This window comes from Lissotriton helveticus, chromosome 1_2 (genome assembly GCF_964261635.1).
Source record: "Lissotriton helveticus chromosome 1_2, aLisHel1.1, whole genome shotgun sequence".
NCBI lineage: Eukaryota > Metazoa > Chordata > Amphibia > Caudata > Salamandridae > Lissotriton > Lissotriton helveticus.
The window spans coordinates 1,219,199-1,247,121 of NC_136058.1; the positions used below are offsets into that span (position 1 = coordinate 1,219,199).

Consider the following 27,923-nt stretch of genomic DNA (forward strand, 5'->3'; position numbering starts at 1 on the left):
CAGGGAAGAAGTTGCAGATTAAAGAATTAATGGGGGTACTGCAGAAATGGGGAGATGTGGAAAAATGGAGAAGCAGGTGGGCGAAAAAGAGGGAAGAGGTTCGCTCCCGACAAGTGACTCCCGAGTTTGCTTTAAGAGAGGTAGAAAAACCTGAGCAGTTATGCCCCATGCGCGAAGTTCCAGGGGGGAAATATGTGCATGTCCCCTGGTCTAGGCAGGATATTGTGTCCTTCACGAACGATTTTCCAAAGTTACGAGAGAAACCAGTTGACTGGTACAGGCAGGTGGAAAGGTTCGTGAAGGTACAAAAATGTCTGTGGAAAGACCTGGATGGGTTTTTCGACATTGTGGTTCCAGTAGACTTATGGACCCAGTGTAAAATAAACATAGATTGGCCCAGTGAAGAGTATCCCAGAAACAAGGAAACAGGAGAGCCATCAAAGGAAGTCATGCGAAAATATGAGCAGGTAATTCAGCACTTGAAAGAAAAGGTGCCCGCCAAGGAAACTGATTGGACAAAAATAGATAGAACAACACAGGAAAGGGACGAAACAGTGCACTCCTTCTATGAGAGGTTATTGCAGGTATTTAAAACATACAGTGGTATTGACAACATCGACCTGAAGGATATGACACACTTTATTTACAGGTTTGTAAATGGTTTAAGACCTGAAATTTGTCAGTGGATAAAAGACAATAAAATCTGTTGGCATACTAAGAAAATGGATGAGGTCCTGCGGTACGCTAAGTACTGCGAGGACGAGATGGCAGAAAAGAAAAAGGCCCTTAAGGAGAAGGTTATGTGGGCTCAGGTGAAGCTCGCAGAACAACAGGAAAAACAATTGAGTAACATGGTTAAAAATGCTGAGAACAAAGGTCCTGGGGGAGGGGGTGGAGGAAAGCCCCGGCCCAAATTTAGCAGGGAAGAGGCTATGAAAAAATTTCCCTGCCATCAGTGCGGCGAAATTGGACACTGGCGAAACGAGTGTCCCCAATTAGTCGATGTTAATGAGACAACTCCTGATTTAATTCCACAGACGCAGAAAGAAAGACCAAGAAAGACTCAACCCCAGGTAAAAACAGTTCAGGTGCCTCGAGCACCCAAACAGGTATACAGGGGAAGACAGGCAGAAAATGAAGAGATAGAGGTTTGGGAAAGCGGGGAGAACAGAAATACAGCAACTTCGCAGTATCTGCTGAATGATACCTTCCTTTGTAATGATCAGGACTGACGGGGCCTGAGAGGGGAGGACGAGGAGTGCGTACTTGGCGCTTCCTTGCCGGTAGACCAGTCTGGACCATATATTGAAGGAAAGGTTGACGGAAATGATGTCACCTTTCTGTTGGACACTGGCGCTACCCGTTCTACTGTAAGAACAGTGGACGTTCCAAACCTACCCCTCTCGGGAGAAAATATCCAAGTAGTAGGTGTATCTAATCAATTGATTAGTACTCCTGTTACCGAACCGATGGAGATTTCAATTGGAAATTTTAAACAGATGCATAGATTCGTCGTCTGTGACACCAGTCCAGTAAATTTACTGGGACGTGATTTGCTGTGCAAAATGAACTGTACCATCTTTTGCACACCAAAAGGTGTTGAAATACAGACCCCAGATGAAGACGGCATTTATAAATTATTGTTGCTTAGACCTGACTCAGAAATTAAAAGATTGACCCTGCAGGACTTGCCCCAAGAACTACAGGAAGCCGTAAAGCCAGAGGTGTGGGATTTCACTGGAAAGGATGTGGGGTTGATGAAAGATGTGGACCCCATACAAATAGCCATCAAAGACAATGCAGTATATCCTAACACTAGGCCCTACCGAATGAATGCTGAGGTGAAAGCAGGTGTCACTCTGGAAATACAAAAATTATTGGAAGGAAACATCATACAGGAAGTGATGAGCAGCCCATGCAACTCACCGATTATGGGCATCAAAAAGCCTAGTGGCAAGTATAGGGTAGTGCAGGACCTGAGAAAGGTTAACAAAATTGTAGTTCCTTGTTGCCCTATTGTCCCGAACCCTGCAGTAATTCTGTACCAGATTCCTTGGGATGCTGAGTGGTTCACTGTGATTGATTTGTGTCATGCATTCTTTTCGATACCCCTGCACCCCGACAGCAAATTTCTTTTCTCATTTGCTTTCGAGGGTCACGTGTATTGTTGGAACAGGGTCCCTCAAGGGTATACAGAGAGTCCCTCTATCTTTAATCAGATCTTGAAGAAATGTCTAGAGACTTTGACCTTACCTGGGAACTCTGTCTTAGTGCAGTATATAGACGACCTTCTATTGGCGTCTAAAAGTCACCGGGACTGTGTAGTTGACACCATTGCCCTCCTAAATCATCTGTGTGAGAAAGGGCATAAAGTGGCCCCTGACAAACTACAGTTCTGTGCAAAATCAGTGAAATATCTAGGACACCAGATAGAAAAGGGTGTCAGAAAAGTCACTTCAGAAAGAGTGAGAATAATTCAAAAGATGCAGTTGCCCCGTACTCAAAAAGAAGTCAGAATGTTCCTGGGTGTATTAGGGTACTGCAGGCAGTGGATTCTGGGATTTGCAGCCTTAGCCAGGCCCTTGATAAAAATGACCACGAGAGGAATGCCAGATGTTGTACAGTGGGACGATGAAAGTCTAATGGCTTTCACAAGATTGAAAAACTGTCTGTGTACAGCCCCTGCGTTGGGAATGCCAGATTATTCCAAAGAGTTTGCACTATTCTGTGACACTCGCGATAATTGCGCATTGTCAGTCCTGACTCAAGAACATGGCACAACCAGGAGGCCTGTGGCCTATTTCTCTGCCACACTGGACCCAGTAGCTGCTGGGTTACCAGGCTGTCTGAAAGCAGTAGCTGCTACCTGTGCAAGTTTGGAACAGAGTGAGTCCATTGTCATGGGACATCCTGTGACTGTGTATGTTTCACATGGAGTGGTAATTCTATTGACCAGAACTAAAACACAGTATCTCACCCCTAGTCGGCTGACTAAATACGAGAGGATTCTTGTGGGTGCAGCAAATGTAAGCATTGTTAGGTGCGGTATTCTGAACCCTGCCACCTTACTCCCCGACCCCTTGGAAATGGAAGGTGGGGATGATGATGAACATGATTGTATTGACCTAACAGAGTTCAGTACCAAACCACGCCCAGACATAAAAGAAGTACCATTGCCTGAGCATGATAAAGAACTATTTGTGGATGGTTCCTGTCTAAGACATGAATTAGGAGGCTTGAGTGCTGCTTATGCAGTAGTGTCTTTCACAAAAATTGAACAAGCAGGTTACCTATATAACATCAAGTCTGCACAAGTAGCCGAATTGATAGCCATGATAATGGCTTGCAAAATTGGGAAGGACTTACGCATAACAGTGTATACTGACAGTCAGTACTGTTATGGCGTTGTGCATGACTTTGGCCAATTATGGCTGCAGAGGGAATTCATGACTTCCTCAGGTACTCCCATTCGGAATGCAAAAGTTGTTCATGACCTTTTAGAGGCCATTCAGTTGCCCAAAGAACTGGCAGTGGTAAAATGTACTGCTCATCAAAGGAGCATGGACAGAGTATCTCTGGGAAACGATTATGCTGATCGAGTGGCTCAATGGTGTGCCAAAGATCGGTATATTGTAAATCCAAAACGAGGGGGGCCAGGAACCAGCTGCCAGCTTCAGGTGTTTGAGGAAGTGCCTACATGGGATGAGGTGAGAGAGTGGCAGGAGTCGGCTCCTTGGCAAGAAAGAGAAAAATGGAAGGAGGATGGCTGTAGACCGAGGCGTGTGGATGGTGTGATTTTGGGCCCAACTGGTATGCCGGTGTTACCCCGACACTTGCTTGGCACAATGGCAAGATTAATACATGAAGGATCACACATTGGTAGGGATGCCATGATTCTGGTATTTCAACAGACTTGGTACAGCAAGAAGTTCAGGAAGGTAGCAGAGTCCCTCTGCCAGAGGTGCCTGTCATGTCAACAGATGAACCCAGGCAAGAGGACAATGGTTGAACTGAGCAAGATTGGGAGGTCAGGGGGTCCCTTTATAAAAATACAGATTGATTTCATCACCATGCCCCATTGTGAAGGAAAGCGATATGTCCTTGTCATTGTGTGCGTATTTTCGAAATGGGTAGAAGCTTACCCTACTCCCAAAAGTGACGCACTGACAGTAGCGAAGTGTTTACTAAAAGAACTGATACCTAGGTTCGGAATACCATGCATTATTGAATCAGATAAGGGTGGACATTTCCAGAATGACATACTGGCTGAACTCTGTAAGGCCTTCGGAATAAGGCAGAAACTCCATTGTGCATACCACCCAGAGGCTTCTGGAATAGTGGAACAAGTAAATGGAACTATCAAAAACAGACTAGCAAAGCTGACAGATGCTACTGGCATGAACTGGGTGAAGGCCCTGCCCCTGGTCCTGATGGGACTGAGAAGTGTTCCAGACCGCAAGACAGGCCTAAGTCCCCATGAAATCATTATGGGAAGAGTGATGAGACAAGCATGGGTGCCAGGAAGCAAACTGTTGAGTATTACTGATGATTTGGTGCTTGAATACTGCAGAAGATTGGGTGACCAAGTGCGTTCTATCTCTCGCCAGATTGGAGACGACGGCATCCTCAATCCAACGACTCCTCTCCACAACTTGGTTCCAGGAGACTGGGTCAAAATAAAGAAGCACACTCGATCAAGCTGTCTGGCACCAAGGTGGGGAAAGAAACGCCAAGTAATCCTGGTGACAACCACTGCAGTGAAAGTCGCAGGTGTTCCCCAGTGGATCCACGCCGGACACACCCAGAAGGTATTGCCAGACAAAGGATTTGAAGAACCAGGGCAACCAGCAGAGGACCCTGAAGAAGCCAGACCAGTAGCAACTGACAACGAGCAGCCCAGCACCAGTCAGGTTGCAGGAACAGCAGACGTTGGCCCAGGAGTAGTTGACTGCGAACTGCCAAGAACCCAGCCTGCTGAAGAGGTCCAGGAAACTGAGCCAGGAGTAGCTGAAGACGAGCTGCCAAGCATATGGCCAGAAGAATGGATACCGATGATTGATCTGACCGAAGATCCTATCAGAACAAGAGAACGACTTAGTGAAGGTAGAGAGTGGACTAGTCAGGAAAAGCAAGGCACAGGCGAAGAACCTCAGCCACTTGAGATTCAAATCAAAACTGAGGAAGGAGAAGGTCAGACAGGGACAGAGCACGTGATTGATACAGATCAAGTGAATAAGACTGAACAAGTACCCGATACTGAACAAGTGCAGGATACAGAGCAAGTGTTTGATACTCCTCCATTAACTCCTGATGTGGATAAGGGACAGACTAGACATAGAGTAATAGTTCGAGCAGAAGAAAATCAAGAGATCGAAGTGCTTGAACAGGATCAGATAGGGTTAAAAGAACGGGTTCAGGAAACAGGAACAGAAACAGAGACAATCAAAAGCTAAAAACAAAATATTCCTGAACAAGGCCAGATTAGCAACCAGGCAGAAGAATTTGATGTTAGCCCTGGAACTAGTCAGATAAGGGAAGTAGGAGAAGAAAGTGGAGAAGAATTACCACGAGATAAAGAGAACAAGAGAAGAAGAAAAGAAAGTGAAGTCCAAGTACCGACTAAGAGACTAAAGAAAAGAAACAACCTTGAGCCTAGGTTTGTAAAAAGACTGAGACTAAGGATAAAGACAGTGGAAGAAAAACGTGCAGAAGCAAGAAGAAGTGCTCGAATAGCAGAGCAAGAAGAAGACTCTTCCAAAAGAAGGAGTGAGCGAATAAAAAGACAAAACAAAAAGTACAAGTCTCCTGAATGGACACTGGTTTTGGAAGAACTTGAAGATCTTGATATAACTGACGTGAGCGACGGAGAACCTGTCCCAGAGTACTCAGCTGAAGAGGAAGACGAGCCACCGTGAATTTGCACAAAGTAAGCTAATTGTGTAAAGCCAAAAAGAGGGGTTCAAGAGACTCCTTCTGAGCCAAAATGTCTGATTCAACAGTGAATGGTAGACCTAGTTGCAGCCGGTTTAAGACGTGTTGCAAGGTGTGTATATGTAGTGTAGTAGTACTGATAGTTATCTGGATAGGATTAACAATTTTCATTCCCTTTGCTGTAAGTAAAGATACTAACATTGTCCCTACTGAAGTTGTAAATACTGACAATGAGGAGCTAACAACACAGAGTGTAGAAAGACATGAGAGAGCATTGAGACAAACTAAACGAGACTTAGAAGCATCAGATGAGGGAGGACTACATTATCATGGAATGAAGAACAGGACACACTTAAATGTTTTCGCAAACTTGTTAATACACTATGTAGAGACTATGGAAATTGAAGATTGCTATGTCTGCATGAAGCTACCTACTTCGGTGGCTGAAGGCGTGACATACCATCATCTGCCATTGACATATGGAATTTCCTGTAGCATTTTAGCTAGTTTATTTTACAAAAGGGGACCGTTACAGTATTATTACTCTAACAATGACGTGATCTTTTCTGAACTTCCTATACGTGGGAACTTGAATCCTGTACATACCAAAACTGACACCATAAGATATATGGGAGACTACTTTCTGACTATAGGGAACATTGACATAGCAGATGCACACAGAGATAACTTGACTTGTTCTTTGCGTGAGCAGGAAAAGATGTTCCTGAACATGGCAGAGAAAAGGAGAATTAAAATTCAGAAGAAGGCTAATGACGAAAGTCAGAAAAAGCCAAAGTGGGCAGAAAACATGGAAGGCACCTCATCTGGTGGAGCGGGTCCTGCTCTGTTGCTGGATTTTGAAAAGAAAGGCAAGCTATGTCTTCACCGCGAGAAGACTAGCTATTATAATAATGTTTTCATTGGTTCCAGTGAATGCGAACATAATTACAAGGTAATTGGAGGTTGGGGTTTCAAAAATGGGTCAGAGCCTGTGTTTCCTGGAATTTATTATATTTGTGGGGACAAGGCTTATTTCAAATTGCCGGATCACTGGTATGGGAGCTGCTACTTTGGCATTGTTTTCCCGAAAATATACCATGTGAATGGAAAAGCTGGAAGCAATGAAGATACTAACGGCTTAGTGCGTAGTAAAAGAGAGAGTATAGGTGAAATTATGGGTAGTATTTTCAGTGCACTGATACCTGGAGTGGGAGTGGTTCTGAACACTCACCGAATTTGCAAATTGTCTACTATAGTAGATGTGCTGTCTACTGAAACAGCTCATGGATTTCTGCTGGTCAATACCGAAATGGTTGCGATCAGATCAATGGTTTTACAAAATCGACTTGCTCTTGACACCTTATTAGCGAAAGAGGGCGGAGTCTGCCGGATGTTGAAGGCGCAACATTGTTGCACTTATATTCCGGATAAAAGTGTACAGATCAAAAGATATGTGAAAAACATTACTAATTTGGCAAAGGAACTCAAACCACTCGAGGTTGATAGTGCCTGGAAGAGACTGGTAGATGGTCTCTCAAATGTAGGTCATTGGCTTGCTAGCATAGGTAAAAGCTTATTATTCAAAATTCTGATGCCAATTGGTATTATAGGTCTTATTATACTTTCCATTTTCTTATGCTGTAAATACTGCAAGCGCACCAAAAAGCACGAGGTTAATGCAAGAGGAGTGAAACGAAGTGTGGATGAGATTGAATTAGAGGAAGTGAATGATCAGATATACAAAAAGGTGAAGACTTCTCACCCTGCTAAAACTGAAAGAGAAAAGCTAGAACGGTTGCTGGAAGAAATAGAACTTTATAAAGTGTGAAAGAAAGTTGGCATCTGGTTCCATTATAATTTGTGATGATAGTAGATATCATCAAAGAGGGGATTGATGAAGCAAAGCTTCGCATATTTTGCGGCTTGCCGAAATCAAGAACCTCGTTTATGTGTAACAAGGTAACCCGTGTATGTTTTACTAACATTTTTATTTAGTTTGGAGAAAGACCGTGAAGCTTGCACATGTGTTTTACTAAAATAATTACTCGTGTCCCCTAAAATGGCCGCTGCTTGTATTTTAGTTACTGCGCATGCGTCAGCCACACTCACGTGTCCTGACGCGTCTGCAGAAGTGGAGGGAAAGTTATGCGCATGCGTAATTCATAGCTGTGCTTATCATGTGGTACAGCTCGTGCCACTGCTCTTGTGTCCGTCTCAATGTAGCTAACATTTAATTGCATAAGTTTATTTCTTGATGATGAGTTAAAAGTACAAACCCTGTGATGTGTTTTCCTAATGACATTATTATGTATTAATTTGTTTTCGCTTACTTTTCATGTACCGCGGGAAATGGGGGTCTGAGTGAGAGGAGAGCCATATTGGAGGTCCCTTCTGCGCCTGTGCGACATTCGGCAGCACGAGGGACCTTGGCTGATGGAACATAGCCAGCTGGCAGTGATGGGCGAGATGCTCCTGAGAAAGTCACCTCTGCCCTGCGAGAACAGCGAATGTGGCTCCTTATATGATACATTGTAATGTTGCGCTACTGTTTGCCGTGTAACTTCTCATGGGAACCCCAAACCTGCTAGGCGGTACCCAAATATGTTAATGAAGGCTTCAAATCGTGTATTGTGATTGGTGTGTTACCCAAACCCTACCTTAGGACCAATCGAAATTGAGGGATTCTGACACTTTGCAACATTGGGGGGTGGTACACTGTCCCCAAACTGTATATCTACCCTGGGTTCACCTAGTGAACCGTCCGACTTGTCTGGTTTAGCTGACCTGTCACTGACCCAACGCACTCAATAGGTGACTGAAGATACAGAGCGCTGCGGAGCACTCTGTCCGAATTTGACCATAGACTAAGGTTCTACTGAACCTTAAAGTGCTGGCAAAGCACTTAGCTGGGAGTTCGCTGACTCAATCGGGGTCTTGATCGATAGCTGCAGAGCGGGTGGAGCGCAGGCGTTGCTTCCGAACTGTGGGTTCCGGTCCTGTCCTGAAGAGGGTCCTGTCCTGAGGGTTTGCTGTCCTGTCCTGAGGGTCCTGTCCTGATTCCTTTTCCGAGGGTATCCTGTCCTGTCCTGGGTGTCCATTCTGCACCTGCTGTCCTTTGAGGGGTATCCTTCCTTGAGGGTTTCCTGTCCTTAACTGACCCGTGGCCAGGGTTTGGTTTCCACACCTTTTCTAGGTAAATATTACTCTGAACCTCTTGAAATTCTTGCACCTTCTGAATTTCTAACTTTTGCTTTAATAAAGTTAAATATTGCATATGTTATATTTCCATGCCTTTCCGCAACTATTGAACTATCATTTATAATTTTGCAAAGTTATTCCTATGTCTTCTCATTTGTTAGAAATTATATTTTGCATAGCAGTGTGTCATTTTCTGATATGGTCTAGAACTTCGTTGCCTAGATTGTTCAAAGGCCCCTTCACCTTAAGTGAAGCGTGTTATTCATTATAAGCTCTTCTATAGTCACACACACTTAGTCTATCCCTGTCTAGATAATACTGACTTATATAGTATTTTTCTTGTTACAATTTATTAGTACATTTGATGATTACTCTGTCATTATTTCTTTCTGCCTATGTGATTTACGTTATCTTGGTTATTAATTGCCTTATTTTACTGTACCTCATGCAAGAAAACATTGAATTTAGATAAACATTTTAAACTTCCAGTTGTCCGTGGTCATTTAAACAGTATTTGAATGTTATTGGTTGGGTTTGTATTTTGCTGCCTTTCCTTTACAGCTAGCTCCCTGATTCATTGTGGTCATTAGGCACCTGCATCGGTGGATGGTAAGTCGGGTGCACTGAAAATTGGTAGCAGGGAACACACACACACCAACTTGATAGAGCTCGTGAAGTCACCCGATCGATGTATATGGTGATTTGAAAAGTATATGGGCCCTGAAGCCGGAAACGGCGAAAACTATTGGCCGGGTGGCCTCGCGCGCTCTATCACATGCACTGGCCCCATATCCACTTTCTGGCCCTAAGCTTGAAATCAGAGGGCCTACAACCACTGGCAGGCACAGGGACAGGGGTTGCAGGTCTCCTTGTCGCAACTCATTCATTCCTGCAGGCTGGTGGCAGGCTTACGAATGGATAAAGGGATACTACAATGTCAGTCTTGTACTGCTCCTGGTAGAAGCTTGGTGCCTCCAGCTCTTTACCATTCAACATAGCTCGCAAACTTGCTGGGAGCTTTAAATAGCCACAGGGCATGAATGCCCAGGCCAGATCAGGGAAATGACCAGGTGAGTCAGAATACTCGCACTCTCAACTACATATCAGACTTTACCAGTGGGTTCGCAGTCTGCCCTCCTCGCGGAGTGTGGGCCTCACTCTGTCTGCTCTTAAGACCCTTGCGTGGCACACTCATTGAATAGGGATCTGTGGAGCTTTATCAGAGGCGGGCACGTTGTAGCTGATCTTTGATCGCATAAGATCCCTGCAAAGGACTCTCCTCACCACTAGATCATGCAAGGCTCCGTCCGAGTTAAAGCGCATCAAGGCACACCTGGGACTGCATAGGATCACCGAGAAGCACGCTTATACCTGGATCACGAAGGGGGACTTCTAGGCAGAAGCTTTGAAGCACACCTTCCACTGCATAAAATCCCTGCAAGGCACACTTGTGGTGTTTGGATCGCGGGAGGCATTACATCAACCACAGTGCTTTAAGCAAACCATCTGCCACCAAAGGGCTCATCAGCCACACACCCCCTGGCTTAATTCCGCTTCACTGTAAACTATTTCACTGTTTGACATGTGCAGAAAGATTCAGAACAAACATAACCACTAAACTCAACATTATACTACAACCTCAAATAGGAAGTCTTGTTGAGAATAAAAAGGAAAGATATGACACCTCACTCCTGGACTTACTCCAGTTATCCTAACTTAATCATGTCCCCTCCTGTCCCGCCCATGGTACATATTCTTACCCTTTCTCTTCCTCCTCCCCTAATATCTTAATACACTCACTAAACTCTTCTTCCCTGGAGGAACCCGTCTCCATTTACTGTCCATTTTAACGCATACCTTATACTTTTGCTTGGTATACCGCTATTCTCAAGAGTCATGTTTCTTTTATGCACCTCAGCTATATAAAGGGCTCCGCTACCCAGATGGTCTAGTTTGCGCTACATAAATCTGCAAATAAACAAATATATATTTATGATCCCTCCTTATCCTTCCAGTTGCCAATGCTCAATCACAGTAATTAACATTAGCTTCCCACTTCCAGGGCATGAAAGGGACACTGTCCGACAGGGGGATGTCGTGAGTAAAACAGGTGCTTCTTCGAGTGACAGTGTTAGTACATTTGTAGTGAAGCACGCCCTGAAAAACAGACCAGAGCCCTGGCTGTTCCAAGGGCCTTCATTAGTGAATATAAAAAACATTATCAGCAAACCTTACCTTGCAGTCCATCCTCAGTATGTGCTGGGCGATGGTATTGGGGTCATTATTTGTGAACAATTCTTTCACCCTTTTTAAGACAGATGTTTCAAGGGGTTTGTTTTCCGACGGAAGGAGTGTTGATCGAAAGTCACTGGGCCTAAAGGAAGATAAGGTCTCTAACACTGGTATAACGAAGGTGAAGTCATCGACTACGTCCGCGCCCCGCTCTGATGGTGGATCCAGGGAGCTCAGCGAGGGGCTCCCCTCCGGGGTTAAAGAGCTATCCTCAAAGTTTCTACTGGAAGCCTGTGCACTGTCCTCTTGTGTCTTCTGCTCTGTGCATCCGTTCACTTGGCAGGAAGGCTGCTCCCTGATTCCATAGTCCCTAGGACAGGCATTATTTAGTTCACATTTATCAGTGTGATCCGAATGACGATGGGTTGACGGAGAGTGTTGTGGCTGCACTGTGGGCACTTTGCTTGGCTTAGGGGGTGGCTTGGGGCACAGCTGGCTATCGGATCCTCTCAGTGCCTCAACCACATCAGCCTCGTAGGTGAACCGCCGAGCTAGAACAGGGCTCAGAGTAGGCTCGCTGCCGGTCCTGTACACTGGAGATCCCGGAGACAACCTGGTATCAACACCAGGAGACTGAGATGATGGAAGCCTAGAACCTAAAGGAAGAAATATTAATCAGAAAGGCAACAAAGTCATGTAAAAAATGCAACAGAAAATAGTTATATTCCTTGTTAACCGCGGCGCAAATTCTGCAGCGGTGCAACAGTTTAATTAAGTGGGCGGGGCCGCGTCGGCCAACGGACGTGTGCAGCACTATGGAGGTAGTGCTTGCAACGGCCGTTGGCCGACAGAAGCAGCAAAGGGGTGCGGATGCCCTTTGGAAGCATGCCGGTACCCCTTGATAGCACAGTACATTCTGAAGGAACATTATTTGGAAGGACACACTGAAATGATGTGTCAAAACGTATAGGGCAAGACTCAGGGTAAATAATGCTAACATATGTACAGAATAAAAAAAACGTTTATCTGTGGACAGCATGCAGGTGCCATTTACCAGGAACTCCCCAGCCCTGTCTCCCTAGCTTTGCCAAAAAGAGCAAATATGGAGTGGGAGACTAGATGGGGTCAGCAGTGATGCAGCAGGCAAATGAACCTGCCTGTCTTTCCTTCTTATCAATACAGCTGTTCAACTCTCCACCAGGAGCAGACAGGCATAATATAATGGCAGTCTAGCTGAAACCATAGTTGCAAAAAAACGTAGGGGAGTCAAGCTGAAACTTCTGGTAGTCTAGTTAATGAGACAGAATTGAGGGTATTTGGTGGGTGAGATGGATGTGATGTGACTGCATCTGAGGAGGTGGACAGGATGGACATCTAGTTGATGAGATTAAAACGATGACGGTCCAGTTGTAGAGATGGAGTTGAAAATAGCATAGCTGATGAAACAACTGAGGGCAGGTTATTTGACAAGATTAAAGGTATAGCGGTTTAGCTGATGGGATGAGAGTTCTGGTCAGTTTGTTGGAACCCTGTGATTCTGTAACCAATGGGACAACAACCAGGAGTAAGGTGCAACCGACACCAGTATTTACAGAGGAATGAATGAATGAATGAGTAGGGGATTTGTATGGCGCAACTTAACCCGAAGGCATCAAGGCGCATCAGAGGACTGCCTCTGTATTATATTTCACAGTGCGCAGAGTTCATATGTGAAACCACTCACTAGGATTGTGATCAGAAATCCTTTACACGGCTCTTCTCTCAATATAGTTTGGTTGCACTTCACGCTCTTTGTGCAGAACTCACTTTTGGGCATTATGTGACCGCCAGTTGCAGCTGCTTTAGGTATGGGCCACCCAGTTATCATAATTTAGGGTCTATGCCATTTACTGTACCTACCACCCTCAGTTTAGCAACAATGGGAAGCAAAGCACTACATCGCCCAGGCAGTGATTATAGGTCAGAGGGTTTCTGCCACAATGGCCAGGAAGTGAAAATAAAAATGTAGCGGATGGTGGCTACATTACTCTCTGCAACTGACATTTAGTCTCAAGATGCAAAACCCAGGACCTTGAGACAGATTTATGAGACATCTAATTTTTATATATTCTTCCATTAAATGATTCCTTTTAGGATATCCTTTTAAAAGGCATATAACAGGAGGGTATTACAACGTGGGTGTATTTATTTTGCTTTAAACAAAGTTTCAGACATGAATTCCAGAAACATATTATAGGAAATCAGCATCCAGCACAGCTACCACAATGCGTCATGTTGAGTAAAATAATCTGTGTACAAGGGAGGCGGACACTCCACGAGTAGCTCTCTTAAAAAACAAATTATGATATTTGTATGCAACTTTGTCATTAGAATCAATCTTTTCGCTGAACTGAAGGATCTGAAATTCTGGTTTAGAGCAGAGTAAAATTCTAGGATCATAATCTTAGGAACTATAATTTCTGATGTTGAACCTTTTAAAACTTATGCAACATAACGCCTTGCAACATATTTTCAATGGTGAATGTCGAGTTCTTGATGCAGGTTTCACCTGGTATCTTCCAATTTTGGCAGCAGAAAGGACCGAGACAAAGTCAACTGGAATAGGGGAAAGGGGGTGCCGGCTTAAAATCTAGACATCCTCATTCTACAAACCACCACTTAACTATTGGACCACATTTTCACCTTTTTTGCTCATGTTGCAATTTCTCGTGGGGAACTTTCAAATATACAACATAACAAAGCATGCATCCACATTCTTAAACTCTGTCCATATGTCCAAATCCCTTCTTAAATGGTACTCTGCGATACTGCTAGGTATGCCAGTGTTATCAAACACTCTATAATGAAAAGGTTACTCTCAACACCTGGCACTTGAAAAGAGGGGTTCTTTGGGGCAGAAAGCGGGGCAGGTTTTACTTCCATCGAATTTCTTTTTCAGAATGACACATGCGTGACAAACACCAAAATGGGTTGCCAAATTATCTGGATTGTTTTTCATTAAGATTGGATAGGTGGGGGGCATTGTCCAAGCAACGTAATACCAGCTTCAAACAGAAACTCTCATAATGGAACAGTGACTACACATCACAAGATTAAAGCGAGCACAATGAACCTATTCAGTCATAACAGCAAAACGGTGGGATGGGGTGGACTTTTAAGTGATAGAGCTCTCACGAACAGATGCCGCAAGACCTACGCGGAAACGTGTTTTCAAATGTTTTTATCAAAGTAACAGTCTTTCTAAAGGAACAAACTTAGGCTATGCTATTTTATAAGAATATTATTTGTAGATAAGTTGGGTCTCTATGGGGAGCCATATCTGTGTCTGAACCGGAAGCTCCGACAAGTCGACTGAAGAAGGGTGGCCCTTAGTTTTTCGCCCTCGTGTAACATTAGCAGGCAGAGTGTTTGCCTGGAAAATATACAAGAGTATGACATGTGTACTGGAGAGCTGGCAGAGTAGTGAAAGTAAGGTGCCTGTCAGACAGGTTTCTTTTCACTGAGTGGTACGACTTCTGAGAACACACCTATGGGGAGGTAACTCTCCGACTGATGCGCCTTCAGAGGCCGTCTCTTCTCTTGGACGTGGTCCAGGCAAGCCGGCTGACTGCCGCTCTTCTCTTTATTTCTGTAGATTAAAAGAATGGGAAAGACAAAATGAGAAAGATGCAATCATCAGATGTATACATTATTTCCAATGAAAGCAGGAAGTTCGCAAATGACCCTACAGGGCCAAAGACCCTTGCAGATACACATTCACATTCTTGAGCACGAGGAAGCATACAAGTTAACAAAACCCCAGTGGAAATACCAAATGATCAGTCACAAATATGTTTTTACTGGATTTTGTTTCTCTATATTGTTTTATGACACACCCAACCCCATATCCTCGCCAGTCCCATTCTGCTCAGTAAGGCTGGTGCAGGGTGTGCTGTACAAGTGGTCTATAAATATGCAAACATGTCCCGGAGGAAAAGCACAAAGATCACGATGGCTAAATAAAAATATGAAACGAAACAGCCAATAACACGTTCCAAGATGCAAAAGGAATAAACATTTTTTTTTTTATGTAGCAGCGAATTGAATTGTCGAAAACGTATTTGCCAGTGACTGGATGCTGTAAAATCCTTTTATGTCCAAAAGGGGACGTAAACCACACCAAACCTGTATGTGTAACTTTAGTGCACCAAATTGAAGTGTTTTCAAAACACTCTTTAATACATTTCTGATGGAGAGCGTTAGCACAATATGCATTTTTGACCTTGGCTTGAAAGAAATCCTACACAAACAAATGGCGAATTGCTTAACGGATGTATGATGTTTTCACAATTTGTTTACAATGTCAACAAACCGCAGTGTGTTGCTGGGTTAGGAGCGAAGAGTCTATGTCCACTGCACGAACAGGGCGCATCTGGCACAGATGAGGGGATAAGGATGTTACTCTGGGCTCTAAAATAACATTTGCATTGAGCACACAATGTATTCGTTGCTGTTTTCCTCTGCAAATCTTTCCTCTTGACGGTAGTGGGTGGGAAAACAAAAGGAAGTAGCAGTGTGGATAAATGGAGACCATGAAGGAAGTGACATCAAGTGATCAAATATGAACAGATGGGATTATTGAAATATGGAAAGCGTGCTTCTTAGAACTAGAAAGCATTTGAATGGCAACGTTTCTATTAAAAAAAAATACACAGAATTCAAAAATACAAGAGCGTGCGTTGCTCCAGCTCTTGCATGGGTGAGTCAGTTTAGCTGTTGACTTTCAGATGCACGAGCCATCCAGAGGCATCAGATCTGCTTTTGCCTGAATCTCACCTAAATATTTGCCCGGCATCTAACAAACTTGTAGGCTACCCCTTTCACAACCACACCCCCTTAAGTACTCGGAAACAACTGCCCAGTGGAAGTGGGTGCTATATAAATACCCCAAAATAAATAAAAGAACCTCCTCACAACTGTGAATTTATTTTATCCAGGTAAGGGGAAAATGTCCAGCACTACAGTGTGCAAGTGACACCAACACATAACATTGCCATTGAGGGGTCTTGCGGCCCGCGCTCCCCAAAACGCCAGTGATGATGACGCAGCAGCCGCCATGCCGGGCCGACTGGGGCAGCTGCTATATCCCTGTTTTCTGTTTTCGCCCGCACGAGGCAGTGTCAGCTGGGGTGGAAGTTGTGTTGTTTCCAGGTTGACAAGCTACTTCAAAATCAACAAGGAAATGGATGCGGCAATTAAACAGTCTGTCCTCATCTACTTCGTGGGGCTTGAGCCACCTCTGATGACGCCAAGCAATAGTGCACGTGACACTTACAATCCAGTGTTGGCACTGCCTGCCAACATTACTTCGCAAGTGAACTGTTCGTTCTGTGCCCTAAGATCCCCCGGGACTGCCAGCAAGCTCTCGCTGGCCGTGTCCCAAGGAGCCCGTGTGTATAGTATCAACAGACAGGCTGTGTTTATGGATCACGGTGCCAAACTGACAAAGGGAAACATCCTTTGCCAAAGGCATCAACCTTTTGTATTCTCTGTCCGGAGGATTGGTTGGAAATGATTTAGAGTTTGCCTTACTGGTGGAGGCCTCTACAATAAGGCAGCCTGGAGTGGAGTGATTGGTGAGAAAATCTGGGTCGCCAGGTGTCTGCATATGATGCCTGACCACTAGCTGCCTGTTTACAGGTGGGCAACAACATAGTTGCAAGCCATAGGAGTATCAGTAAGGTCATGATTACAAGGGAGCAAGAGTTCAGCTTTAGTACGTTTTTTGTCAAAACATTTGACTTTGTCCGAGTGAAAAGCAGCTATAAATGTAGTACTTCAGCGGCCCTCCGAATCACAACTGCAAACGAGGTACGTTCATCCATTGATGGCTCATGTGATGGGCCAAGCTCTGTCTCGGGAGGAATCAAGCTCAATGGCTTTTGTAAATCGAATAGCGCATCATTAGTGTATTAAGGGAGGAATACCCTATCCTCATCCCTTTCATCATAATAGATATCTTGTGATGTGCCCTTATCTGGCACAAGGTCAGAATCGGAGCCGAATAGAGCTTCTGCTGATCGCAGCAACATGGTAAAGGCACAGGGTTAGAGTCAGAGTGACAGGTTGAAAGTTTGTAATCTCATAGCATGACATAGGTTGAGCTCCACCCAACGTTGGTACAGGATCTGATATGGGGGTCAGCACCGTATCATCCACTGGCAACTAGTGGCATCGGAGCAATGGGACCCGACGTGAATCTCAGGGCCTGAGTCTGAAGTCTGAACTGGAGATGGTACAGACCTAGTAATGGGTCAGGGGGGACAGATGGCACTGGGAAGGGACCCACCAGTGGCAACCTGACTGGAGGGCCCAGCAGTTCAGAAGGGCCAGAAGGCACACCAGAGGGAGCTGGAAGCCTTTGAAGGCCTCTATTTGCTATGCTGGTCTGGGAAACCTGAGGCGCATCCAGGTCAACTGAGGGATTAGCTTCTTGGCTGGTGACCTCAATGGAGGGCGAGTGACATCTTGATGCCCTTGCTCCTTATTTTTGGAGTCAGAGTGGCAGCAGGGGGTAGAGTCTCGCTTTGCTTTTTTAAGCTTCTGTTGGGATTTAGACTTCGATTTACCAAAGGACTTCGAGCAGGAAGCAGAATGATCATGGGAACAGCCCCATGATTGGGACTTAGTGGTATCTATGCGAATGACACAACTTCTTATGTTTGGCGACATACAACTTTGCCTGCGGTCTCGATCACCTTCGGGTGCATGAGGTCGCACTTATCACATGACTTCGAGTCATGTTTTGAGCCTAAAGTCACATCTTGTGCAGACATCTGCTACTTACAGGCATAGCATGAATTGAATCCTGTTGTTTTCAGTGGGGATACCATTCCCTAGCATACTCTTTGAGTCATCAAAAAAAATCAACAAAGTCTGAGTGCAGCTTCAAATCCACCTTGGTTATAAGCGAAAGAAAGGAATTACCGTCAGCATGCAGGGGTTTGGCTTATATGTGGCTCTATGCCGTCACTTCCCGGGTGGTATGGAGTCAGCACAGAGTTGCTCGATGCCTCCTAGCGGCACATGGTAGCACTGATACAAAAAATCTCGGGATCCAGAGTGGTGCCTGGGGGATATTCTGAAGTGCAGTTAGAATTATCTATAAAAATCGTCATTTTTTTCCATGATTTTCAAGAGCAAGGATACATCCAATAGTTAAAAAAGGAAAGAGAGCACCCATCAACACACTTTGCAACTGAGAAAAACAAATGTTACAAGGCAGGAACCCTGGCCTAGTGGTTAAGGTAATGGGTGCAGAACTAGAAGATTGGAGTTGTATTCCAGCTGTGCCCACCTGATCATGTGTGTCAGCCTGGACAACTCAATTTATCCACCTATGCCCCAGTTACATTATTTGCAAACCCTAAGAGTTCTTAGAGACAAGACAACTTCTGTTATTAAGAGCTATACATAAAACGCAGTGCAGGATAACATTGAATTGTGTACCTTTGTTGCTACTGTCGAAGCCACTCAGACCTAGGCAGTAGTAGTGGGTGAAAACACACAGGAACGCAAATAGCACACGTTCCAATAATCCGCTGCAATTTTGCCCCAAATTAATACATACATTCTAAATAATGTTGTTTATTGTGTGCAAAAGAGCTTTGCTCCTGTTCCAAATGCCTGTTGCCCATAGTGCAGAATTTTGCACAGAGGATCAGCAGGAAGAACCTGGTGGTAAGTGCCCTTCCAAACATAGGAGTCATTACTGTTGATAGAAAAAGCTAAACTGGATCAAATGCTGTTTGCACCTGGATCTAAATTGCCCTGTAAAGAGTGAATGGATCAAATGCAGATTTACACATAATTAAAAAGAACACATAGAGGAGCAACATTCTAATTAGTGTGCTCTCAAGGATGGATAGCACGACGCTCTTGAAATAGCAGCTATCTGATTATGCGAATGTAAGACTGACATAGCGTGTAACATAAGCTGCCCTCTGGATGCTCTGACACTGGGGATGATTGTGTCATCTCATGTATGTATACGAGTGACTGATATGCACTTAAGGGGTGGCATTCAGGCAGCATTTGTTTTTTCTTGAATATGAAAGGTAAGAAGACCTGCTTTTAGAGAAAGAGCTTTATCGGCTAGCCATGCTTGCCGACGGATTGGTGATGCATGCGGCACAGCATTTGCACTCTGGGTGGGGCGAATATGTGCACTCATGAAGTGAAGTAAGATATCAGTGTGTTACAGATGGATGGGATACAATACAATTAGAAGTCGTCCATCTCCAACCAAAACCCGCCTCTTGCTGTGGCATGTGGCTCCACAAACTGAGGGTTTCCGAAGGAATGAAGCTGCTCTGCCAATCCTCAACCCTTTTGCCGCACCTGTGGTTCGCTAACATTGCATCGTTGGATGTTGGAGCTACGCCATCCCACAAGGAGTGCTTGAGGGAATTAGAAAACCTTCCTTAGTTACAAAGCACATCTTTCTCATGGCACTCCCGTCTCTCTCACACTCCAAAAAGCCTTCTTCACAGACTCCTCCACTGACAACCAGTCTCCATCTCTCCCGCCTCCTCTTTTCACGAAGGTGGTAAACATTGCAACTTCCTCCATCTACCAGCTGTGACTTTAACTTCGGATCACCACACTTCTCTTGCCAGCTTCATCAGACTCACGTCATCCTATTGAGAGTGACCAGAGTTGATGGACCTGTCCACGTTAATTCCCACCAACTCTGCCTCTCCTTCCTCTAACTTTCTATGTGAAGTGACCAAAGGGTTTGCAAGTAACACTTGAAAGGAAAAAACGAAGAAAAGATGGGTTAGCCTGGTATTTCTCTAGCCACCCCCTATTTCTCTCTTCCTCTGCTGTCCTCACTCGCCCTCCCCACTGCCCTAGGCAATCTTTGCTTACATCTAATAATTACTGTAGTTCAACAAAAAGTCACCAAAATGATATGACGTTTTGCAGTGGCAGCCCACCTGTCCAACGTGACATTACCACTTCCAGCACCCTCTCACCACCGCGGCCCCGTCCATCATTGGCAAAGGATGTTGGAGCCTGCAGTGCGTATGAATGTGCAGGTGGTATGTAAATAGACAAAATTAATGAGCTTCACATTCATTACTTTGAGCAATTCTGAAAATGTAGGACATGCACATTACTATGAGAACTTTTCCCTTGGGTCTTCAATAGGCCACCTAAATAGGTGTGTTTTAAGAGCCTTTTAACAATAGTTACGGATTACATTTACATTAAATCGTAAGCCAATACGAAGATTCTGAGATCACTTGATCCTTAGATTTGACAACAATCAGACATACAGACCACACTCCAACAACGAGAACATTTCATTACTTTAGCCCGTGTGTGGCTAAGCAAGCAATCCTGGCTCTATGGTGGAAGGCTAGACCACCCAATATCAAGAATGGTTATACAGAATGAGGCAAATAGTGGAAGTGGAGAACATTCTGGCTAATATAGATGGGACACTGCAGAACTATTAAACGAATTGGGCTGCTTTCCTAGAGTTCTTGGCTTCTGAAATGAAGGCGCTTCCATGGCCCAGGTATTTAACAGCATTGAGAATTATAAATGACGAGAAAAGAGGAACAGGATGACTATTTATAGCTGGATATGCAGAGGAAGAAAGCACAAGTACCGACTAAATTTACAAACTCCACATAAGTCCAATAAATATGGTATCAATGGGAGGGAGATGAGGGCGGAGAGAGGTAATTAAGGGAGAAAGCAAAGTTACCCTTATCAGCCTTTGATGTAGGCAAGCGTATGTATACGAATTATCCGGCTTAAAAATAAAACAAAATTCAACTATAAATCATAAGGCAATGAGTTTCCTCCTGACAGACTTAGGTCAGAGAAAGCTCCATTACTTTGTACTTTAAATTTGAAGTGAGAGTTGCACAAAAGTTGTTTTTCATGATTTCTTCGGTCCAGGGCTTGATTTTGCAGTGTGCCTTTGTTGCCGTGGTAGATGTGAGCCATATTGTTGATACAAACGATCATTAACTAGCTAAGCTCGTACCGATTTCTATCCCAACTGGAAGCCAATGAAGAAATCTTCTAGCCTATAAGATGTGTTCTTTCTTGCTCACATGAGAAATGAATCAAACTACAGCGTTTTCACTTCATGCAACTGTGGGTCCTGAAAAGCTGGAAATCCTGCAGGACGTTAACAGTATCCAAGAGCTGACTGAAAGTTGACTGCTGCTCCCACCAGCAAAGCCTTGTCAGAGGAACACAACTAAGAAAGCATAGGCTTTAGATTCTTAAGCTGATGGAAGCACCTGCAATCGAACTTGGACTCTTAAGAACATATCATAATGTTAGGGAAAAAAACGATATTTTAACTTTGATGGACAAAGTAAAGATGCAACCACACACCTTCAGAACTGGTAATGTACTCAAAGTTCAAGCAGAACGATCTGAGAGATACTTCCTTTCAAAATGTTCCCCTCTTTCACACATGTAGGAATTTTAAGGAACTCTCCAAATCTCCTAGTGGAGTCGTTTTCACATCACTCTCATAAAGTGATTTGCAAGAGCTTTTCTCTAGCATAGAAGTGCACAGGGCATAAGAGCTTACCTTCTACCTTATGTAAAAGAAGAGAATTTTTGTCAAGGAAAATGTACCTTGTTTTGTGAGGCGTATCGCAGGCAGACGGTCATAAGTTATGGGTCTGGCGAACAATGCAAAGTTCACAAGTGTTTTCTATAGTACAGAGCGAGAAGTGTACAGCACAATGGCCATCCTTTCTAATGGATAGTAGGGGGTGAATGGAGACAATCAAATGTTGTGTTCTTTTTCCAAATGAAACATGTCTACCATTTGAGTGGGGTAGATAGGGATAGTGCCTCTGGCACAGTGACGAGGTACAGTATAGTGTGTTAAATCAGAATGAAATGAAATTTCTTAGGGCGTGGGTCGGGTTTTGTGAGAGCATTTTCCATATACTTCATTATTTGTTGCTTACTTTCAGTAGGCTACATTGAACACTCTTAGTTAAAAACTAGTTTTTACAGATGAAGCAGATAACAAAATGTAATGAATTACCTTAGCAGATTTCCTCTCAATAAGGTATGCTCAGGGGATGGTGCTTTGCAAATATTGAGGCTCAGTCTTTTAGGAGTCTCTGTTTTCAAGTCAGGGGCATTACACTCTCTGTGTCTGAAGGGAGACGCTCCATACTTCTCCTCCGTGCACCTCAGTGGAACAGTCCTGTTGATTGGCTGGAAGATGATCGCTCCGCTCAGCTCTGACACGGACTTCCGGTTTCCCACGTAGAACCGCACCAGGGCAGGCACATTGTCAAAACTCTCCCTTTCAAACTGGTACTGGACCCGGGAATAGGCCTCATTCAATCTGATGACCACTTTGTTGATTTTAAAATGTTGGGGTGTGTTTTTCCACTGGCAGGTGAGGACAAAGTCTCCAGGGCTGGAGAGTGAGTCCCGGATCAAGAAATCGCCATCCCTCTGCAGCAAGTTCTCCGACATCTGCAAGAAAATATATTTGTTACACACCGGGAAAGTGAGATGGCTTTATAAGTTCCCATTTTGGCATACTAAGTCATGTTTGAAGAAATACTGAGAATAAGCATGACAGGAAAAGAGAACACAAGTGGCATTATTTCACTCATCTTGCAGCCGCCTATCCTAAAGTTAGATTACAGGCTTTTCAGGTAGGCAATCATTGTACATTTGCTCAGAGTGGTAGGCATGATATTTGTATAACACTGACTAAGTAGTTGACTGTGATATATATAAATGTTTTGTTCTGTTTTGCTTCTTAAAGTGAAAGACGGTTTCAGAACTACCTTAGTTCAAGGTGTGAAAATGACTTTTTGGGTGACAGGAGCAGATGAGCCTGTGCTACAATACTGTAGGCAGGTGCCTTATGGTGCCACCACAGTAGACCAAGTGGCCTTAACGGTAGGCTTGTTAGTAGGAAAATGGAGCATTCAAACAGCAAAGTGTAATTTTACCCAGGGCTCTGAAAATCCTCAAACTAGTGCTATAGGACAGAGGAGCACTGGAATTTCATTTAGATAATTATTTACTCAGCCCATTTAAAGATATCCATCTGCTTAAGGGAGTTCAGATGTAATTTTAGACATTTCAAGAAGACTGGACACAATTATAAACTTTTTTCTGCAAAATCTCTTCATGGGGCTTTTGGAGGTCAGAGTGCCCTTCAAGCAGACTTCTAGTCAATTGGAGTGACTTCATTGAATTGCAGAGGACTTATGAGCAGTGTTTATATTTGCCGCGCTTTCAGCCTATTTCTCTTGTTTCTGCCTGGATATTGTTCGACTAGCAGGCCTAGCATGATTTAATTCTTCAAGGTTCATCGGGAAGCTGCAAGCACATAAACTATTAGCCTGCTTGGAAAAGCAGGTTATTTGACATGAAACTGCTTAGGAAATGAATATTCCACATGACGTCAGATTGAGCAGAAGAACATGTAATGTGTTACTTTTGTTGTCATTGGAGGACGGCTGGCATGAAAGAAAAGACAAATCACGACTTGGCTATGCGAAGCCGAAGCCCGGGCTAAGAATTCTTTAAATTGTAACAGGTAATGGAACAGCTGCGCTCTATAGCCAGACCTAGAAAGGTGGACGACTATACATCAGCATGCGATAGCTTCCAGACATGTGCCTGGCACTGCCTCCTTCCTGCACCGGCTGGTAGCTTTCCATAACCCATGCCTCCCGTGCACGGTTCCTGTGGGGCTGGTCTGCACACTCACACTGCCAGCAGAAGTAAAGATTAAAAGCTGCTTGGAGCCGGTTTCGTGAAGGGTGCCGGCGTCACTAGAAAGCCCCGAGGAGCTTAGCATGAAATGTTCCCTTGCTCAGGTGATTACTGGAACTGCACGAAGTCACTGAACTCTGGCTCAATGGCCTTTTCCTCACAGCAGCGCCTACCCGTTGGCAACGCGCTACAAACCTGCTCTTCCCTGGCACTGCCCTTTTAGTTGGAGGGGGAGGAGGTAAGGTGCCCTTCGGCTTCCTCTCGAGCGTCCAAGTTTCTTTTCGTGCTTTTACAACGAATGTGTCCCCCTCCCCTTCCCCCACCTTGTTCCCACTCTATGGCAGGCAAGGCACCAACAAGTCACAGCATTCCTTGGCCGGTGGGCCTTCCTACTCGCTGTTATGTAACAGCACAGCCACTGTCTACCCAGGCCTATTATAGTGCCTCGTTTTTCTACCACCACCCACGTCTCTTTAAGTCAGTCCTGCAGATTGGTTTTTTTAATTTCTGCTTTCACTCTTTGTCATTGATTAACTATTTTTCTGTTCTCTCTTTCTCCCATTCCTGCATTCGTCTCTCCTGATCTGGGGAAAAGTTTGGTGAGCCCAAAAAGGGACGCAAGTGGGTGCCCACGCCCACCACCTGCACATGCTAAGCACTGGTTTAATTTATAGTCGAGCTGTCACACTCTCCCTTAACAACATTATCAATGCACAATGTCGTTGTCTACTTGAAATCAAAATCTGCCGTACATTACTTAACTTTGCGCAGCTGATAACATTGTTGATTATAGACAAAAATAAACACATCAGCATGGGGCAAAATTAACTATTTCAGGTTGTTGTAGTTCTATAGCTTTCAAGTAAAAATCTCCATTAAAGACCTCTAAGATAACATAAAAGGCAAAATCACGGAAGTCAAACATTTGCCAATGTGGTACACAAAAGTTGTATAAAGACCAGATGCAGGACTTAAAGTGCAATAATGAAACGTGATGCAAGATAAAAAAAAAGTATGGATGGCACAGTTTGCATAAACCGCACCTGAGATCAGGCAACTCTGAGACTACTGAGAAATGTGTCCTCTGGATATATAAAAACAGACAGATTTTGAGCACCAATGCCAGCATAAACCCTACTGTTTATCTGACACCAAGACAGCCCTTCTTTCATGAAATATTGGAAGCACTAGGCCTGCTGTTTCACTTTTTTTATCATGTGTGCTGAACTTTTTTTTGTGCTAAACAAATATTGCCTATGAATGACACCAGCTTCCATACTGCTGTATGCCAGACTGAAAGAAGTGTCAGGGAGAGAGGGCACACCCTGGGGCAAGGGGACAGAGTGTCTCCCAGAGGCTCTGGGGCAGGGTCGGTAGCAGGGAAGGGGACAGAGTGCCTCCCAGAGGCTGTGGGGCAGGGGGCGTACCTGTCGGGGGATGCGCCCGTGGTACCAGGCGTGGCTCCGCAGGTCGTCACTGCTCAGCTTCAGCTCCTCCTCCAGCTCCTTCCGCAGCTTCTCCGGGGTCCCTCCATCCATGATGTACCTGTCCTTGGAAAACTAGGGAGAATGGAGAAGAGCCGGGTTAAAACGAGCTGTCCCATGCCTCGGCCCCACCTGCCCGGGAGATCCGAGCCTGCACTCTGCGCGCCGCGCCGCTGACAGCAGCTTTCATTTTCTTTCACCCGGTGACTTTCCCGTGGGTGTTTGGTTTCACAGCCGGCCCCGGCCCTTTGATGTGGAGCAAAGGTGCAGCGCCGCGCCGGAGAGGGCGCCACACCCTGGCGCTGCGCGGCAGTGCACCCAGGAAGCCACAGGTGGGCTCGCGCCACGGTGCAGCAACGTCACCCGCAGCCGGCTGCTTTACGTCACCCGGGCACGCGAAGGGGAAAGGTGCAGCGCGTACGGTGACGTCATTGGGGGCAGATGGAGTTTAGTACCGTCTAGTTATAGCATAGAAAATACATCAGCAACACAGTCAATGCTACAGCACTGACAGTAGTCACAGCGTGTAAAGGAAATAAACGTGCAGGTACTCACTGCACACAGTGCTTGAAATGGAGTTATAACAGCGCAGGTACCCATTGTACCTGAATACCTGTTTGCTAAGGATAAGGGCAGTACTGCCCCATTAAACAATTGCTCCTCTGCTGAGAGGTGATGGTATTCTATCTTTTCAAATTAGAGCAGGTTCTCAGTACCTGCTCATTTGAAGCACTGACTGACCATTCTGAGTACTTGTTTTTTCCTGAGAAGCGCCGGTACTCACATTAAAACTATTTCACCCCTGATGTCAAGTGCAGTTACTTTGTATTACAAATTCAAGTAGTGTAGGTTTTCAGTGCAGGCCCATTTAAAGCATTGACTATCCCAGGGTACTACTTTGCTTCTGAGAAGTGTGATTACTTTCCCATTAATGTACTGCAGCAATGCTGAGAAGTGTCAATACTCTCACTGCCGAATTAAAGAAGTGCAGGTACTGCGTCCCTGACTGTACCTGCAACTTAAAGCAATGCCCATCCCAGATCACCTGCATGCTTCTGACTTTCTTCATAAATATACTACCTACAGCCCGGCTTCTTCTCTGGCACCTTGGTTGGACACCTTTGTGCTTCTGTCTGTATTTGTAACCCCTTCTGATCTGTACATGAACACTTAATAAAAGCGTAGCTACATGTACAAGCTTTTGAGAATGCTCATCATTTCATATTAAACAACGTTTTTGATAAACAACTTTATTACCATTTTTTTAAAAAAATGAACAATTCTGCAAAGATTACTGACCAAAGATTACCGACCACCACAACACTCTGCATCAATACAAGACTCAAAGAATAGAAATGATACATTTTCAACATTTTTAATATACAACTTTGTGTCCATTTTTAGTCAAAAATGAACAATTCTGCAAAGATTACTGACCAGCGAATATTGACCGCCACAGCACTCTGCATCAATACAAGACTCAAAGCGTAGAAATTATACATTTGCAAAATTAAGCATTACATGGAAATCAACCTATAATTATATCTATAAATAAAGTAAATATATGTAGTATACATTAATATACAATGGATAACATGAATCCGTGTGTAGTGAAAACAGTTATTTTCTAGTCTTACAAAGTGCGCAACATGTCAGACTGAGGTGCATGTGCTGGATGTATGGAAAGTCTTTCTTGTACTGCGGCAGAACTGTATCGCGATCTCTATGACCTGCAACTTGTGGTCATATGTAATAAAATCTACAGGGCCTTCCCACAAAGGTAAATGTGTTCAGAAACACATGTTTATGAACAAATTTACCATTTTTTGTACGCCTGCCAGAATTCACAAATTGATTTCTGGCAGGCAGAACCCCATCTATGTGTTCGGAGCTCTCCGCCAAGAGTGAGGAGATCCCAGCATTTGTAACTACCACGCAAGACTTTCTAAGGCACGGTTTTGTCTGGACATTTGGGAAAGTCCAAACACAGACATGCATGCTTGTGGGAATCAGTGGTGTACTGAAACTTGAGGGGTCCCCTTTCTGTGCTGAAAGGATTGGAAATTTAGTGCAGCACATGACTGGCGTAAATTCCTTCCCAGGTGGGAAGGGGGGTGGATCACTCCAGATTTGCAGGGGCTGCACGGGAAGGGCTTTCTTCATGGGCAAAAATATTTTCCCCACAGACAAAACATTTTTTGAAAAAAGTGCACTTTCACAGGGGATCCTATTCCCCCAGTAAGGCGTTCTCCACCATGGAGAACGGTGTACAGGAGAAATAGAATTCCACAGGGAAAGTCGCAT

At 44.4% G+C, this 27,923-nt stretch overlaps 1 protein-coding gene across 3 annotated transcripts in view; it reads right to left on the reverse strand.

The window, feature by feature from the left end:
• BCAR3 (BCAR3 adaptor protein, NSP family member) overlaps positions 1-27,923 on the reverse strand; it is a 299,503-nt gene that overhangs the window by 55,719 nt on the left and 215,861 nt on the right. For all 3 annotated transcript variants that reach the window (XM_078668222.1, XM_078668215.1, XM_078668232.1), the window contains 4 exons: positions 25,563-25,694; positions 22,433-22,875; positions 14,889-14,989; positions 11,365-12,017 (listed from right to left, as the gene is read on the reverse strand). In XM_078668222.1, coding sequence (XP_078524348.1) covers positions 11,365-12,017; positions 14,889-14,989; positions 22,433-22,875; positions 25,563-25,694 — 1,329 coding nt within the window. The remainder of the gene's footprint in view (positions 1-11,364; positions 12,018-14,888; positions 14,990-22,432; positions 22,876-25,562; positions 25,695-27,923) is intronic.